The sequence below is a fragment of the Osmerus mordax genome, chromosome 7, assembly GCF_038355195.1.
Source record: "Osmerus mordax isolate fOsmMor3 chromosome 7, fOsmMor3.pri, whole genome shotgun sequence".
Classification (NCBI taxonomy): Eukaryota; Metazoa; Chordata; class Actinopteri; order Osmeriformes; family Osmeridae; genus Osmerus; species Osmerus mordax.
Genome location: NC_090056.1, coordinates 5,857,972 through 5,873,728, shown reverse-complemented (window position 1 = coordinate 5,873,728; position 15,757 = coordinate 5,857,972). Strand labels below are relative to the sequence as shown.

Below are 15,757 nucleotides of genomic sequence, written 5' to 3'. Positions count from 1 at the left end.
TTTACTTAACTACAGTACTAAAATAGATGTACTAGGCTAATGTCCACCCCTGGTTATGAGTCACCCAAAACAATTGCCCTATCATCAAATACAGTTATTGAATACTAGTCATTCCCCCTCTCATTTTCTCTCTCTGTTAAAAGACTAATAAGACTCCATCTTAGAGATGAGTCTATACAGTGAATCATTACAACCTTCTGTGACCTTTAGCATCTTGCCTCATAAATGAATGTGAAGGTCAACAGATCGTTCTTGCAGATGAGAGCTAACACGTCTGCATGGGGCACCACAGAGCCGAGGCCTGCACCGGCAATATGCCTGTATGAGTGGGTCTGTCAGACTGCAACTCAGGACAAACTTGACCGATGCCTCACAGGTATAACACAACTTTTTACATGTTACTCTACAAAAATGAGAACTACTGATATCCAGCAGCTTTCTGGCAGAACTGGGGTTAGTGGGGGGACCAGCAATTTTCTCAGGGTGGCCGTGGCCCCCCCCCCCCCCACCCCCACCCCTGACGACGCTGCTGGTCTTGACTACAATACTTTGAATCTGAAGCCTTTTCCCTCCCCCCTTCCACCTTGTGACATATGCACCCTCGAAGTCAACCTCCTGGTGAGAGGGACTAGAAGGTTTTGCTGTGCATCATGAACTTACGAATAAAGGTTTATTACACATCTGATCAGTGACGCAAATAAGAGACAAAACTAATATTCATCGATGTCAATCCCATGATTTGATAAAAATTGCGTGTGGAATTGCTGATTAGTTCGGCTGGATGTGACTACAAAAACACCCCAGTGTCCCAGCGATGCAATCCCTTTCTTGAGCTCGTCTTGGTTCTCGTTCGCGACATCTCAAGCATCCTCTTGCAATAAGTCATAGTCTCTTCTTCAAGACGCAGAATACACAATCACTCACTTTACAAAAGGCAGGGTCATAACTAAGTCATGAGTCCATCAGCGAGATCCAGTTCTCTATATGCTGACAAGAAGCTCTCCGTCTCTTTCTCTGGCTCTGGGTTCTTATCAACTTACCAGCTGGGGGTAGTGCGGTGCTTTCTGAACCACGCGCCAACGGTACTGCACGTTGCACCGAGAATCTTTGGTGCGTCTGCCGGTTCTCTGGTGGCGGCTGCTGTGGTATGCAAAGTGAGACCGGGTGAGAATATCAAAAGCTTCAAAAACTACGATGTGTGGTGTTAAGATCATTTCAGTCTGTACGTCTCAGCATTGGGGATTGAGGTGCATTTTGCTGTAAAAGACAGACTTTAAATTACCTTTCAGTTTGCTACACTCAAAAACGTTGTCTTTCAGAACGAGTTCTGGATGAGTTGTTAAGTTTCGTGCGGCAGTTGAGGGTGCTTGCATTTGGACCATTGAATCCGTCAGGGAATGTGTTGCATTGGATCGAGCGCACGATGAGAAAGATTCTACCGCACGATGCGCACCGACTGGCCAGCGGGCGCCTTGCGGTAGCGATGACCAGAGTTCCAGATGGCAAGAACACCTTGGTGTCAAAATACGAGTCCCGTGAAGATGTGATACAGGTTAGTAGGCCCGCACTGAAATGACTATTCCTTGTTCTCATTTTATCGGTAGGCTATTGTGTTTTAATAAACCCTTCAGATTTTCAAAATGTAAGGTGTGCAGACGGACAGACTGGTGTTAAATATTCGCCAATTCTTATTTTCAGGGTTGGTTTCGTCTGCCAATAAGACAGCCAAATCAATACTACTTAGAAGTACAGAAGTTGACAAATTGCCTCTTACAATTTTCTTCCATATGTGCTGGTGACGCATGACAGCTATCAGACAACTTAATAAAAACGTGTTCAGATTTAAAATTGATTTGTATGACTGTCAAACATTTGATCATAATTGATTATTTTTCTCCTAATGGAGGCACTATTGTGCAGCTGCTTTTTTCCTGGTTACTGTGGAATGGTGCCCCCAAGTTACAAGGGTGTGGTGAGTGCTCACTGTATTTCAAAAGGATCTAATCAAGAACAATGGCCAGACAGCATGGCTGTTTCTTGCTCTGAATTAGATGGGTGTGTATGTGTTCTAGCATTACGTGGATGGCGGCTTCACCAGCATTCAGCCGCTGAAAGGGGCGCCATCTAGTCACATCCTCACCGTATCCCCGTTTGCCGGCGAGATGGACATCTGCCCCCAAGGCCAAGAGAGCGCATCGTGGTATTGCGTGGTCATAAGTGGAGCCTCCTTCAGGGTGAATGTGGCCAACGGGTTCAGAGTCATCCATGCTCTCTACCCCTTTCATTTAGAGGTGAGAGACCTGTACTCCCAACTTCAGCCCTCATATGGCTCTGGAGAACACACACACACACACGGAATTATATGAACTAACTTGACATACCGGTATTCCTTTTTTTCTTTTTTCTTTTCAGACTTTGGAAAAGGCCTACAGCAGTGGATACAGGGACACCATCCGTTTCCTCCACGACAGGAGTTAGTTCGAGTCTGATATTGTTACACTTCTGAACAGTTCTCTTTGCCAACAGCAAGGGTCTTTCTATTGCCAGTAGGAAGAGATGCCATGTCAAAATGTTCTCTGATGCTTTGGTTTCTGAGCAGCGATTTATGAGCAAAGACTTATTATTTCCACCTGGTATTTATAGATAGTTGTTTCTCTTCTCTCCTTTTCTTTATCCGTCATCCCTTTTCTCCCAGACTTGGTCTCGTACTTGTCACTGGTCAAAACACCGTCGGAATCCTGCCTGGCCCTGCTTCCTGATGGATGGACAGATCTAGGAGCAGCCTGGGGGGAGGACACAGGGGGAGAGACAGAGGTAAAGATGGAGGAGACGAATGGAGAAGGAGAGGAGGAGGAGGGAGAGGAGGAGGAGGGAGAGGAGGAGGAGGAGGTTGAACAGGAGAAGAAGAAGGAACAGCTGGAAGATTGGGAAGACAAGCTGAGGATCTTTATGACTGACAGCAAAGACCGTCAGAGACAAGGCTCCCTGGTAGTGGATCTGGCAAGCCTGGAGCAGGATCTATACCTGGTCATGCCTGCCTGGTTACAAAAGTGTATGACACCCTCACACACACACACACACACACACACACACACACACACACACACACACACACACACACACACACACACACACACATACACAAAAACTCGTTTTACTGTCTCTCCTAGCAAGACCCTTGGGTCAGTTGTATCTGTGTTTGTGTTTTAGCAATGCTCTGCAACATCCTGGCGTATCTAAGCAACAACAAATTGTTGTGGACCTACATGTCCATGCGATTGCTGTCATACCTGCTCTTACCCGTCACCCTGCCTCTCTGCCTTTTCCTCATAAACATCCAAAACATACCCAGGTAACCTTGCAAAACATGCAACCGTTCGAACTCAGCACAACTTTATGTCGTACTTACAGACTATACTCTTGAAGTAACGTGTCTCTCTCTGCCTCCGAGCCGGGGAGGATGGTGGAGTGACCTGGGGGTGTGGCTGACACAGGCTCTCAATCTCACCTTCTGGGTGTGGCAGGACCTGAGGCAGTTCACCTTCTTCGCGGTTAACACCATTGTCTCCACCATCGAGAGGAACATGGAGGACTGGTGGGTTGTGGGGCTTTCACAAGAATGAGACGGCACAGCCTTTCCTTGAAAAAAGTGCTACTTAAAAGCTGCCTTGAATGAAGACAGAATGGATGTGCACATTGTGTCAAGTGCTCCAGTCTCAGAATGATTGAGCACATTGTGTATGGAGGTTTCTTTCTTTAGCCATATCCCATCGTTCCTGTGTAGGCCTAGATGGTTTCGTTCAAAGCATATATTTTGACCCCGCGCACGTGTGTGTCCTCTCAGGCTTGAGGTCGAGGTGGAGTATGAAGGTCCAGTGGTGAGGCCTCAGGGACAGTGGAGCTCCAACCTCCGCCTTCACCTGTCCTCCTCCAGCCCCACCTCTCGCCACACTCCTTCTCCTCCTCCGGACCCTCTCCAGTACACCGTCCTGTTCCGGCTGGAGGTGGAGCCTGGGGAAAGGGAGGTGTGGATGAAGTCCCCTAAGGACATATCCGTCAAGGGCTGAGAGATGGGACTAAACCAGGCTCAACTCTGGCTTGCATTCGGTCTGTTTGCTATGACTCAGCCATCCCTTGACAAAAGAACCACATCAGATGGATTGTTGAATTAAATCCTCATTATTTATGTATGTCTAAATAGTTTATATCTGCCCTATAAATACCATATGAGTCTGTTTGCTAAATGCCTTACAACACCACTTTTGCCAAAGATGAAGCCCATCAATGTTTGTTTGTTTTACATAAGAGATATAACATTTGATATATTGGAATAAACATATTGGAAGAAATGCATAACCAAACCATGTCTTATAGTCATTCACACATTTATGCACAGTGGATTTTCAAACCCATAAGAAGCCTAGTTTGTGCCTGTGGAGAACGTATTCCCCGGCCTGGGCCTCAGTTGTAGTCAGGAAGCTAGCCTGGGCCTCAGTTGTAGTCAGGAAGCTAGCCTGGGCCTCAGTTGTAGTCAGGAAGCTAGCCTGGGCCTCACTTTTAGTCAGGAAGCCAGCCCTGTGTACCTAGTAGACCATAACCCCCTGTCAGAACCCCCACATCACAAATCTGTTGGTTCCAGTTTCAAAACAAGTGTCCTGAGGAAACCATCTACTTTTCAGTGAGTGCTTACGGTTCTAACGGGCCAGCTAGGGCTGAAAACACGAGGTTAGAACAAACTGTACCGAATGCCATTTCTACAGCAGACAGGGTGGTAAGTCATGTGACAAGTCTGATCAGAACAGCAGACTCTTTCACTCCTCTCCTTCCTCCGCTCTCTCCTTCTCACCACCACCAACCTAAAGGGCCCAATTTGAGGTGGATTGGACATGGCTACTTGGACATTACCTAGCCGCGGACGTGCCCCGTGGCCAGAACTGGCCTTTTGAAAACAAGACACAATCATTCTGAAATGTTCTGTCGGTGGAATCTCAAACTGCAGATTTGGGCATGGTAAAGTAGAGGTAGATATGCTTTGGATGCAGTAAGCCACGAGAAGCCTGGAGGAAGAGAGAGAAAGAGAGAGAGAGAGAAACAGGGAAGGGGGGCTGACTGATGAATCAGATATGTCTGATAACTCGCTTGTAGCTTTTTAAACTTTCGCTTTCTCATGTCAGAGAAGGGCGGTGTGCTTAAAGCAACACCAAGAATGCATCATATGAGACTGGAGAGGAGTTCTCAAGCAATTGCGCACACACACACACACACACACACATACCCACACACACATACCCACACAAGCTCAGCATCCAGAGGGAGTAAAAGGGCCATGAGATTGAAGATTAGGTCCTATGCAACCTTCTGTTTTTTTGGCCTCAACCATATGTTCTGCACCCGGCACCCAGAGCCACACAGCAAATCCTCTTTAAGTTCCTTTCGGCAAGCTCTTCCCTCTGAGCCAGATGCAGACTTTGCCTCCACAAATCTCAAAAGGCTTAAAGAGTTCCCTTTCCCTGTCCCCTCAGTCTCACTAGTTTTGAGATGGTACAGTGTGTTTTCCCAGTCACGTTAGGGTAAGCTGAGGAAATGCATGCAGTAATGCAATATGGCCACACAGTGGGGCAGTGAGCACAAGAATGGAGGCATTGCTGTTTAAGTGTGTGTGTGTGTGTGTGAGAGAGAGACAGAGAGAGAGAGAGGGAGAGAGAGATAGAGACACAGCGAGTGAGCAACAGATAGAGAATGATGATATATACGACTAAGTAAAAAGTAATAGTAAGAAATACTCAGCAAATACAATTAATTTTGTGATCTAGCACTATATAAAGCGAAACAAAAGCAAAAAGTCCGGTAAGTAGACTGCCTCCGACCTCTTAACTCTACCATAATGATGACAGGCTGTACAGTCTATGCACTGACAACTTCAAAAAAATATCATCTTCGCCAGCACAAATTTATTTGAATATACAACAAAATCTTATATTTGTCATCACTTGCTAGTCTTGAAAACATGCGTTTTCGCACAAAAAGTTTCGCAGCATAATTCAGCCGAAAAGGAGATTGTGATGATGAACCCGACACATATCTGGAGAGGCTATTTGTTGAAAGGGAAACACTGTATTTGCCTCTTTTCGATAAACGTAGACCATGTATACTTAAAGATGCACTCGATAACATTTTAAGATAAATTAACATTGAGAAACAGCGCCCCAAATGCTGGAACATAATTGGCTGAAAAGCAGCAGACCACGCCAAATAATTGAAATTTACATTCTACCAGCACTGAGCTGTCTGTGTTGCTAAACAACTCTCAGAGGGCCTCATTAGTGTACACAACATGTTCATAGGGCACACAACCTTTATTTTATTACCAAATAATCATACCTATTGAATCTTTAACAGGACATTAATAAAACAGACCTAATATTAACACCGGATTTGAACGTGTTGCTCTGTGCAACCAAGTGTCAAGCAGGAAACATTGTACGATGTTTTAGGTTACAATCATATGGATGGTGTTTAGCTGTCTGAGAGTGATCTGGTTATATCATTATTATACACAGACACAGTATGACATAATTACAGGACACATAATCATTCGCATCCACACACACACACATAAACACACACATCTGCTGCACCTCTCTGGCCAGATAGCCATTGGGCACCGAATGCAACACTGTGTAGAGCTGAGAAAGGGCAATCGTACACACACACACACACACATAATACACACACTAGCCATAAAAAAGTGTTGAGAGTTAAAAAATCTTGCTCACACATAGGTCTATAGGACGTATTGTGTGAGCAATCATATTGTTATTACATCTTAATGACACGTCTCTCTCTTTCTCTCTCGCTCACACACACACACACACACATTTTTCAGAAAGGAATGTGACCTCCAATTCTATTAAAATGAGATTGTGAGTAAAGCATTTCCTAAAATACAGCTTTCACCGGCTGGACTCCCTGCAACCATAACATCAGGACAGGATCAGAACCTTTCGCTAATCCTCCCAGTGACAGAGCACAATACATGGACAGACAGGGTGCAGAAAGGACACGTATGTGCTGGGCGCTGACCAACGTTTTGTTGATTTGGAGAGATAAAAGAGAGAGAGAGACAGATCAATAAATGAATGAAAGAATTAGAAGAGAAGGAACCAAGGAGGGAGGAAGGGCAGGGAGGTAGACGTCAAAGTTACAGACACACACACAAACATAGCACAAACAACTTAAGCACTAAAACTTAATCTAGTAGTATCTCACATTTAACTACATCAACTATCCGGGTTCATAGAGGGGTTTGGGTCTAGTAGGAAAGCCTGTGATATTCTCTGCGTGTGTGTGCGCGTGTGTGTGCGCGCGTGTGTGTGTGTGCGCGTGTAAGTGACAGGAGCAAAGTGCTCCTCCATCAAATGTTAAACGTATCCAGACACGGATGCTGATGGCTCAGAGGCCAGCTGTGGTTAACTATGGATGAGGGGAGAGGACAGGAGAGGAGGGGAGGGTTGACCAGGGTGCCTGCCTTCACCAATGAGGGGTTGAGGAGGGCGGTAGTCATGGAAGGGCCAGCGAAAACCAGTTTTTTGGTGAGATCATGGGGCTTACCTACGTACAGTGTTTGGAGGATTAGATGTATTGAGTTAGCTAGCTTATCTGACCCCAGGTCTACTGATCTCTGGCCCAGCGTCTGGTGTCCATGTCCCACAGTCTTAGAGGTGTGTGTCTGGGTTTGTGTGTGTGTGTGTGTGTTCCCTCTAGTTGTCTGCAGGAGGAAAACCCTTTAACTTTGACCCATATATTTTCCACAACCACTAACATGGAGCACGGTGCTCTTTTTCATTCTCAATCTTTTTCATTTCCTCTCTCTCTCTCTCTCTCTCTCTCTCTCTCTCTCTCTCTCTCTCTCTCTCTCTCTCTCGCTTCCTCCCTCAAATACACTCACGCACACGCGGTACTCAGACTAAACCAACCACTCATGCTCATTTGAATGAGCTCCTAGCACACCGGCACACATCTGAACACACGTCTGAATGAGCATGAGCGGTACAGAAGGTTTGTGGTTGGGGTCGGTTCTACCTTTCACCAGACAAACAGTCCCTCCAGCACTTGACTATGGCCTCACAACCCAGACTGTGACATGACAACACAACTCACTAAGGACTCAGCCTGGCCTTAAGGGGAGGAACTTAGTCACAGGGGCACCAGCAGACACAGATTCAAAACGTCATAGGTAAAGCAAGAAAAAAAAGACTCATTCATCATGTGTTCAACCTTCAGTTTGTGTCTCTTTGTCGCTGCTTTCTAATTAGTCCTTGGTGAGGTAGCAGTTGTGATGTTTAGCTTGACAATGACCTTGAACAACCTGCCACGTGATGTCTTCCTGCTATTGGCTGGATTCTTTCTGATCGTGAAGACAGGCGACAGTATGGCCTTTGACCAGTCATCAAGTCATCCAAAGACAATTGAACAGTGTAATAGAAAGACTTCTCTGGGAGGGGTTAAGAATATATTCAAGAGAATATCACATGCTTGACTTTCTAAATCCACATGATATCATCATCATCCTGCCCCTAAAAAGCTTGAAGCGTTAATCCAAGGGTCTCTTTCTAGTGTTGCAGCCTGCCAAACTGACGCTGCATAGACTTGCTTCTGGTCCATCAGCTCTCATAGATGATCCCTCCCCCCTCCCCCCCCCCCCCTGCTAGCCGTTACAGAGAGCTCAGGCACACTGACAAATCTGCACGTTTATAATCTTAAACACTCATAATATTGCACACACGCACACATACACGCAAGGAATTTCGAGGAGCTTGTGGTGTTTTATGAAACACATAGTCATGCCATCAGCATGACCTAGACTGGACAAAAAAAAGCTTTCTGGGATTGGCTCTAGGTGCTTCTATGTTACTCTCCATAAAAAATAATATGTGATAATCCTATTGTTGAAAACAAAGGCAGTTGAGTATTTTTGGAGTACCAGACGGAAATAATCTTGTGGGATGATATGAGATTAACCTCCTGGTGTTCTTTTAAATACACACCCTCCACACACAGAACTCTGACTCGTAGAGAGATGCAAGTAAACACAATAATACACACACACCCACCCCTGTTCACAACGTGTGTGGGGCTTCAAGGAGAAAGCAGTTCTTTCGCTGCCTTTCTGGTTTCGTCCTGTAGATCTGTGTGTTCATGTGGGTGCATGTTGTGAGTGTGTATGTCACTACAGGCCTGAAACAGCATGCTGGAATGTTCCTGTCAAACTTAAAGATGCATGAGCGCGTTTCATCTTTAACGAGATACGGAAAGTTCCACGCGGCTGCGGCGACACGAGGGAGGGAGGAAGACGGAGAGAGGGATGATGGAGAGGGAGAGAAAGGTTAGGGCTCTGTCTGACCAGGTGGAGAGAGCCTGCGTGAGGAGGAGAATCGACACAGACGGGCTATTTCTGTCCTCACCGGGCCTCTCTGTGTCAGTGTCTGTGACGGATTTATGGAGGGGCTTGTGTGTGTGTGTGCGTGTGTGTGGAGGGGTGTGTGTGTGCGTGTAGAGGGGCATGTGTGTGTGTGGAGGGGCGTGTGTGTAGAAGGGCGTGTGTGTAGAGGGGTGTGTGTGTGTGTGTGTAGAGGAGTGTGTGTGTGTGTGTGTGTAGAGAGGTGTGTGTGTGCAGAGGGGTGTGTGTGTGTGTAGAGGGGTGTGTGGGTGTAGAGGGGTGTGTGTGTGTGTGTGGTGAGGGGGTGCTCAGTCACTTTCACACAAGCCCAAATCTATAATTAACAGTGTTTCACAGGTAATAAAACGCATGTTGTGGAGTGTTGCCACAAGGCCTGGAAACAGACAGTTTCCTAAAGTGTGTTCTGGATAACTGCGGAATCAGAGGGCCACTGAACACACCTCAGTCTCATGTTAGTGACTAATATATAGATGAATTTCAAGAACGCAGATGTGATGTTGCTGGGTTAGGGTTAGTACTGGGTAAGGGTTAGTACTGGGTTAGAGTTAGTACTGGGTTAGGGTTAGTACTGGGTTAGGGTTAGTACTGGGTTAGAGTTAGTACTGGGTTAGGGTTAGTACTGGGTTAGGGTTAGTACTGGGTTAGAGTTAGTACTGGGTTAGGGTTAGTACTGGGTTAGGGTACTTGTTGATGGCCCTGACCTTACCTGACTTCACCCCACCTGTAACTAGATAGATAGATACAAACTTTATTGCCACACAACAATGACAACTAGTGATTTATTAAACCCCAACATTCCATAAAAATCTTTACTTGTCCCTAAGGACACTAATCCTAACCCATGGATGGAGAAGGCCTTGCACAAACATCCAATCCTAAATTAAAGCGATCTGGTAATGAAGGAGAGAAGATTAGGACAGGGAGACAGTTCCAGTGTGTGTCATCTGGGTTGAGTTCCAAGTCCCTCTCTCTCCTGGTCTAATCTACATGGAGGAGGCAGGGCTTAGGAGACCTGGTTATTTGCTTCACTATTCTGCTGCGGTCTGGGCGGAGAGGACTATGCTGCAAGTAGTTGATGTTTCAGCGCACACACACACACACACACACACACACACACAGACACTAACCTTGTGTCACCCTGTAGACCTGACAACATCTGCTTGTGGACATGCTGATTGAGTTGGCAAATGTAATCACCTCTATCCCTTCCTAACTTCCCAGATGAACCTTCTCCAGATTTAGACAAACGGGGACAGCCAAGTAACGGGAGGTGCAACAGTCGAATCTGAAGCCTCATCCAGTCTCATTGATCGTCATGCACACCCCTTTTTGCTGTTGCTGAGCACAGAAATAAAGAGCGTGTCTGCCCTTGTGAACACTGTGGAATTTCCAAACACGCATGTGGATGACACAGGCTGTTAACACATGCATGGCCTATCAATAAACATTAGTATGAAAAATGCATACTGTGCACATACACAAACATTTGCACACACACACACACACACACACACTATTTTCAGGATGGCTTTGCCAGGATATGAAGACAGAGTGTAACAGGATTGCTACAGGCATGGTATGATGGTATGACGTGTGATTTCTCCTTTGCAAGTTTAATGAAGTCCTATCCTGCTCCACAATCTCCACTATAACAGTCTGTGTTGCATTTAATGCTTGGGTATGTCATACCATAAGGAGACATTTTTGCACAAATAACTCTTCATGTCCTGGTTCTTTAGAGAACCTTTTAAGGAAACCCCCCCAAAACGTTTTTCGAAGTGCCTTCATTTCCTGTGTAACTTGTTTACGCACAGAATTATTCCTTGACATACCTGCTCCATTCCCTGCATCGTCTGCATAGTAACGCCCCCTTCCCTTAATATTTAGAATGTTATGTTATCTTCTATCATTTTCAAATATGGTCCTAACATAACTAAAGCATTGTACGTCTAATAAAGGACGACCACTTTCTTCTTTTTTTTACAAAGGGACGAATAGCATTTATGAAATGAAACACTGCATCCACATAAATATTGAGCCCTGGCCCAGGGTAAAGTGCACAGGTGAGTACTGAAGGTGGATTGTGTAAAGGATGGTGTCACGGGGGATTACATGGCTCTACGGTGCCAGGTAAGGCTGTCGAGGCCACCCAGGTTAGCGGCTCGCTAGCAAACAGACCCGTATCATCCTGAGAAGGCCTCAGGTCCTGTGACGACATGGCCTGGATCCAGAGGTGAAGCCTCGTGAGCAGATACAGGGCCCGGCGCTGACCCACATCCCTCTTCCGAGTGACCTGGATTCACCGTGTTCAGACGAGTGTGTGTGCGTGAGTGTGTGTGTTCGGTCTGCTCTCAGGTTACAGTGAAAGCAGAGACAGGTTACAGATACAGTGGTAATGACGAAAGCAATAAAAACCTTGGCACAGTGCCCAAACAGACGCAGAACCCAGCAAACAAACACACACACACTGCATACACCATATAGCATTTAGTACTGTATATGTAGTATTTTTAACTCTTTCTTCATGGCAGAAAATACCACAGGACATACATTAAATATTTGTACAAGGTTGTAGTACACAGAGAAATGACATTTACTATCATCTATACAGTGTAACGGTCTCCATAGAACTGAAAATAGTTCCCTTTTTGAAAAGGTAAAGACAAGAGAAATCTTTCTTAAATGAAAGGCTTGAATAATTAATAATGGGTTGCAGGTAGGCCTGTTAAAGAAAGAAGTTTTGAAAGTCATAAAAATCAAATATTTTCTATTATCCTATATTGTGGAGTACTGCAATTTATATTTTTTTTATCAAGACTGGTTTCATGTCTCTCTAATCTGATGTCAAATGTTTGATAGTATTTACTTCTTTGTATTATTGTGGTTAAAATATTTTTGCCCCCTTTCACAACATGCTAATGCCCCCTTACAATGATATCATTCAAGATGAAATATAGACAGCTAATGAGATGCTGATGGGCCCACCATTATCAGTTCATTAGGGGTGTACCTGGACACTCACATGAGATACTTCATTATTTGATTTTTTATCGTTTTTTTTAATGAGTATTCAGATTATTGTGCTGGTAAAGTAATTTTTAAAGGGGGTATTCATTTTTTTCATCCAGTATGTTGATAACATCAGAAGTTTCCAAAGTTACACCACATATTAAAAGGCACTCACTGTCAGTCCACAGTATGATTGAGTAGCTGTTTAAACTGTAATAACTAAAGTAATCTAGAAGTACTTTAACCAACTACAAACAAATAAGTACATTTGAGTATAATAAATAACATCATCATGAAATAAATACAGTATTTGTTATCTAATGAGTAAATGTAGAACCAGAAGGTGCACAAACTGGTCAACAAAACATTTAAACATACACATTTCTTTAAATCTAGGATACTGTCATATGAAGGATGCTGGCTGAACACTACTCTGAAAGATGTAGAACATGGAGGTAAATCAATCGCTAGTGTTTTGACTTAGTTACTGGATGAAAACGCATGTAATGTAATGTACCTAATCTAATATAGGCTGTTGTTATTTACATGGTTGCAAGATGTAACTATTTGCATGGTTGCTAACAGTAAGTGTATTTGCACAAGAGGTAACGGTTGTCCATTCTAACCACCATTGGCGACCTTATAAAGAATCTACCTAATCACAAATGATTTGATCAAATTCCTCTTTGACATCTGCTACTAGTGGGGTCCCAAAACTTCAAAGCTATTACCAAGAGTTAATACAAAAAGTTTGTTCAGGTAAAAAAAAAATCTCTTCCGGTTGGGCGTCTCTCCTCTGTCCTCACAGGCCAGTGTAATTTCCTTTGTCACTTTGCCAGGTCCCATTGGCCTTGTTCAACGAGGAGCAGCTCCCTTGCTTGGCTTCCACGTCTGTCTTCATGGCCTGCTCCACGGCATCCACCAGCGGCGGCTTGTCCTCACCCTCCGTCTCGCGGTGGTAGAAGTAGTTGAAGTTGGACACGATGACGGGCACGGGCAGGGCGATGGTCAGCACGCCGGCGATGGCGCACAGGGTGCCCACCATCTTGCCCCCCATGGTGATGGGACACATGTCCCCGTAGCCCACGGTCGTCATGGTCACCACCGCCCACCAGAAGCCGTCGGGGATGCTGACGAACTGCGTGCTGGGCTCGTCCACTTCGGCAAAGTAGATGGCGCTGGAGAAGAGGATGACCCCGATGAAGAGGAAGAAGATGAGCAGGCCCAGCTCTCGCATGCTGGCCTTGAGAGTCTGGCCCAGGATCTGGAGCCCCTTGGAGTGGCGCGAGAGCTTGAAGATACGGAACACCCGCACCAGACGGATGATGCGGAGGATGGCCAGCGACATGTTCTGGCTCGAGTTCTCCTGGGGCGTGCTGACCACCTCCGTCACCACGGTGACAAAGTAGGGGATGATGGAGACGAGGTCGATGACGTTCATGAGGTTGTGGAAGAAGTCCCTCTTGCTGGGGCACACCACGAAGCGCACGCACAGCTCGAAGAAGAACCACACGATGCAGGCCGTCTCGATGATGAAGAAGGGGTCGGAGAAGGGGGAGGTGAAGGCAGGGGCCGAGCCTCCCGATTGGTTGAAGGGCTGCATCGCAGTGGGGATGATCCGGTCCATTTCCTCCCGGAACTCAGGGAGTGTCTCTACGCAGAAGATGATGATGGAGATCACGATGACAAAGACGGAGACGAGCGCTACGCCGCGCGCCGCGTTGGAACTTTCCGGGTACTCGAACAGCAGCCAGAACTGCCGGTGCACTTCGTTCGTGGGCAGAGGGATCTCCGCTTCTTTGATAAAGCCTTCGTCTTCCCTGAACTGCTCCATGGCCTCGGTCCCCAGCTCATAGAACAGAATCTCGTCAGCAAACACGTCCAACGGAACATTGGCAGGACGCCGAATCTTCCCTCCGGACTGGTAGTAATACAAGATCCCGTCAAAACTCGGCCGGTTCCGATCAAAGAAATACTCGTTCCTCATGGGGTCAAAGAAGTCCATCCTCTTCGCGGGGTCTCCTAGCAACGTTTCGGGGAACTGGTCCAGGGTCTTGAGTTGAGTCTCGAAGCGAAGGCCAGCGATGTTGATAATGACCTTCTGGTCGCCGTCATCCAGGCCCCGCTTGTCCACAAACAGGTCCTCGCAGCACTCCTTGGCCAGCCTGCTGAAGATGGCCTCGCTCTGAGTCCCCTCGCTGTTCAGCAGCAGCCTCCAGTTGGAGATCATGCTGGCGCAGCTGGGGCGGCCTCGCCTGCCTTGAGGCGGCCTGGTGGGGGAGCCGGGAACGGCCCCCCTGAGGGGCGAGGGGCTGTGGTGGGAGGGGTTCGAGGCCAGGCATGAGGTCTGGGGGGGGCGGAGGTGGTGGTTGCTCCCAGGACTGAGATCTGGGGGCATGTCCAGGGTGAGGGCGGTGGTCTCATTGGCGTAGTCTGGGTTGTCCAGCTCGTCCTCCAGGCTGCTGTTGATGTCGAGCAGGCTCTCGAAGTCCACTAAAGCCACATCCATGACTGCTGCTGGTCAGCCACGGCCTGGCTCAAGGCCCCCAGGCTAGGAAGACGCCAGGGGTTGAGGATGTACGGCTCGGGCAGCAGAACCGAGAATGGTGTGTCCGCTATAGGACAGGAACACAGCTACACCACCTTTCTCCCTTGGACACCTACACAGAGAGAGGGGAAGAGGGAGAAAGAGGGAGATAGAGAGAGAGTAAGAGGGAGGGAGAAAGAGGGAGCGAGAGGGTGAGAGAGCAAAGAGAAGAAAATTTATTTCCCCTTGACTATTTCACCAGTTATTATTAGAGCATTTGATGAGTCACATAGATGGAAATTGGGAAAAATAGCAAATCAGAAAAACAATATTTATTCATCACTGACACAGTCATTTGTTTGAATATCTCAAAATATTCTCCTTCCTTCACCGCAAACATTCAGTCCTACTCTAGACAACATTTCCTTGGTCCATATCTGGTTAATATTCCCCCTGCTTTCAACTAACTGCCGCCTAACTGTGCCTGCTTGACACTAACATCCCTATTCCAGGCATCAAGCAGTCTGCCATGACCCTGATAAGGGAGGAGATGGAAGCACTGGGTAATTGGGGCTCCCTCTGCATGCATTAGTGCATTATTAACCTGCTGTGTAGTGATCGTGTGCCCTCCTCGGGGCCACACAGGACTCACATGTAAACAGCTTCTGGGAACCTCGTCAATGTTTCAGACCGGGTGACATCATGCCTTGAATGTATTTTTACAGGGGTTGCTGTATGTTGGGTTCTGTAATTGGGTGTGC

At 46.5% G+C, this 15,757-nt stretch overlaps 3 protein-coding genes across 3 annotated transcripts; 2 read left to right on the top strand and 1 right to left on the bottom strand.

Moving 5' to 3' along the window:
- The first annotated feature begins 1,397 nt into the window (after positions 1–1,397).
- LOC136945237 (patatin-like phospholipase domain-containing protein 2) lies at positions 1,398–2,941 on the top strand. The gene is made up of 6 exons (XM_067238982.1): positions 1,398–1,552; positions 1,907–1,972; positions 2,073–2,291; positions 2,413–2,473; positions 2,696–2,889; positions 2,933–2,941. Exons 1-6 carry the CDS (start codon positions 1,424–1,426, stop codon positions 2,939–2,941), a joined length of 678 nt encoding a protein of 225 aa, XP_067095083.1. The 5' UTR covers positions 1,398–1,423.
- LOC136946389 (uncharacterized) lies at positions 2,933–4,340 on the top strand. Its single transcript, XM_067240701.1, has 4 exons — positions 2,933–3,052; positions 3,211–3,352; positions 3,452–3,595; positions 3,845–4,340. The coding sequence occupies exons 1-4, from the start codon at positions 2,950–2,952 to the stop codon at positions 4,065–4,067; spliced, it is 612 nt and encodes a 203-aa protein (XP_067096802.1). The 5' UTR covers positions 2,933–2,949; the 3' UTR covers positions 4,068–4,340.
- Positions 4,341–13,229: 8,889 nt separating this feature from the next.
- Positions 13,230–14,978, bottom strand: LOC136945686 (potassium voltage-gated channel subfamily A member 10-like). The gene has a single exon (XM_067239661.1). It carries the CDS (start codon positions 14,976–14,978, stop codon positions 13,272–13,274), a length of 1,707 nt encoding a protein of 568 aa, XP_067095762.1. The 3' UTR covers positions 13,230–13,271.
- Between the last annotated feature and the right edge of the window lie 779 nt (positions 14,979–15,757).

Bases quoted from the DNA above. Each gene is read 5' to 3' on its own strand.
- LOC136945237 (XM_067238982.1), top strand. From the start codon at position 1,424: ATGAGAAAGATTCTACCGCACGATGCGCACCGACTGGCCAGCGGGCGC. The intron at 1,973-2,072 runs GTGAGTGCTCAC...TATGTGTTCTAG, and splicing joins CCCCAAGTTACAAGGGTGTG to CATTACGTGGATGGCGGCTT. The intron at 2,292-2,412 runs GTGAGAGACCTG...TTTTCTTTTCAG, and splicing joins TCTACCCCTTTCATTTAGAG to ACTTTGGAAAAGGCCTACAG.
- LOC136946389 (XM_067240701.1), top strand. From the start codon at position 2,950: ATGACTGACAGCAAAGACCGTCAGAGACAAGGCTCCCTGGTAGTGGAT. The intron at 3,053-3,210 runs GTATGACACCCT...TTTGTGTTTTAG, and splicing joins GCCTGCCTGGTTACAAAAGT to CAATGCTCTGCAACATCCTG. The intron at 3,353-3,451 runs GTAACCTTGCAA...TCTGCCTCCGAG, and splicing joins AACATCCAAAACATACCCAG to CCGGGGAGGATGGTGGAGTG.
- LOC136945686 (XM_067239661.1), bottom strand. From the start codon at position 14,978: ATGGATGTGGCTTTAGTGGACTTCGAGAGCCTGCTCGACATCAACAGC.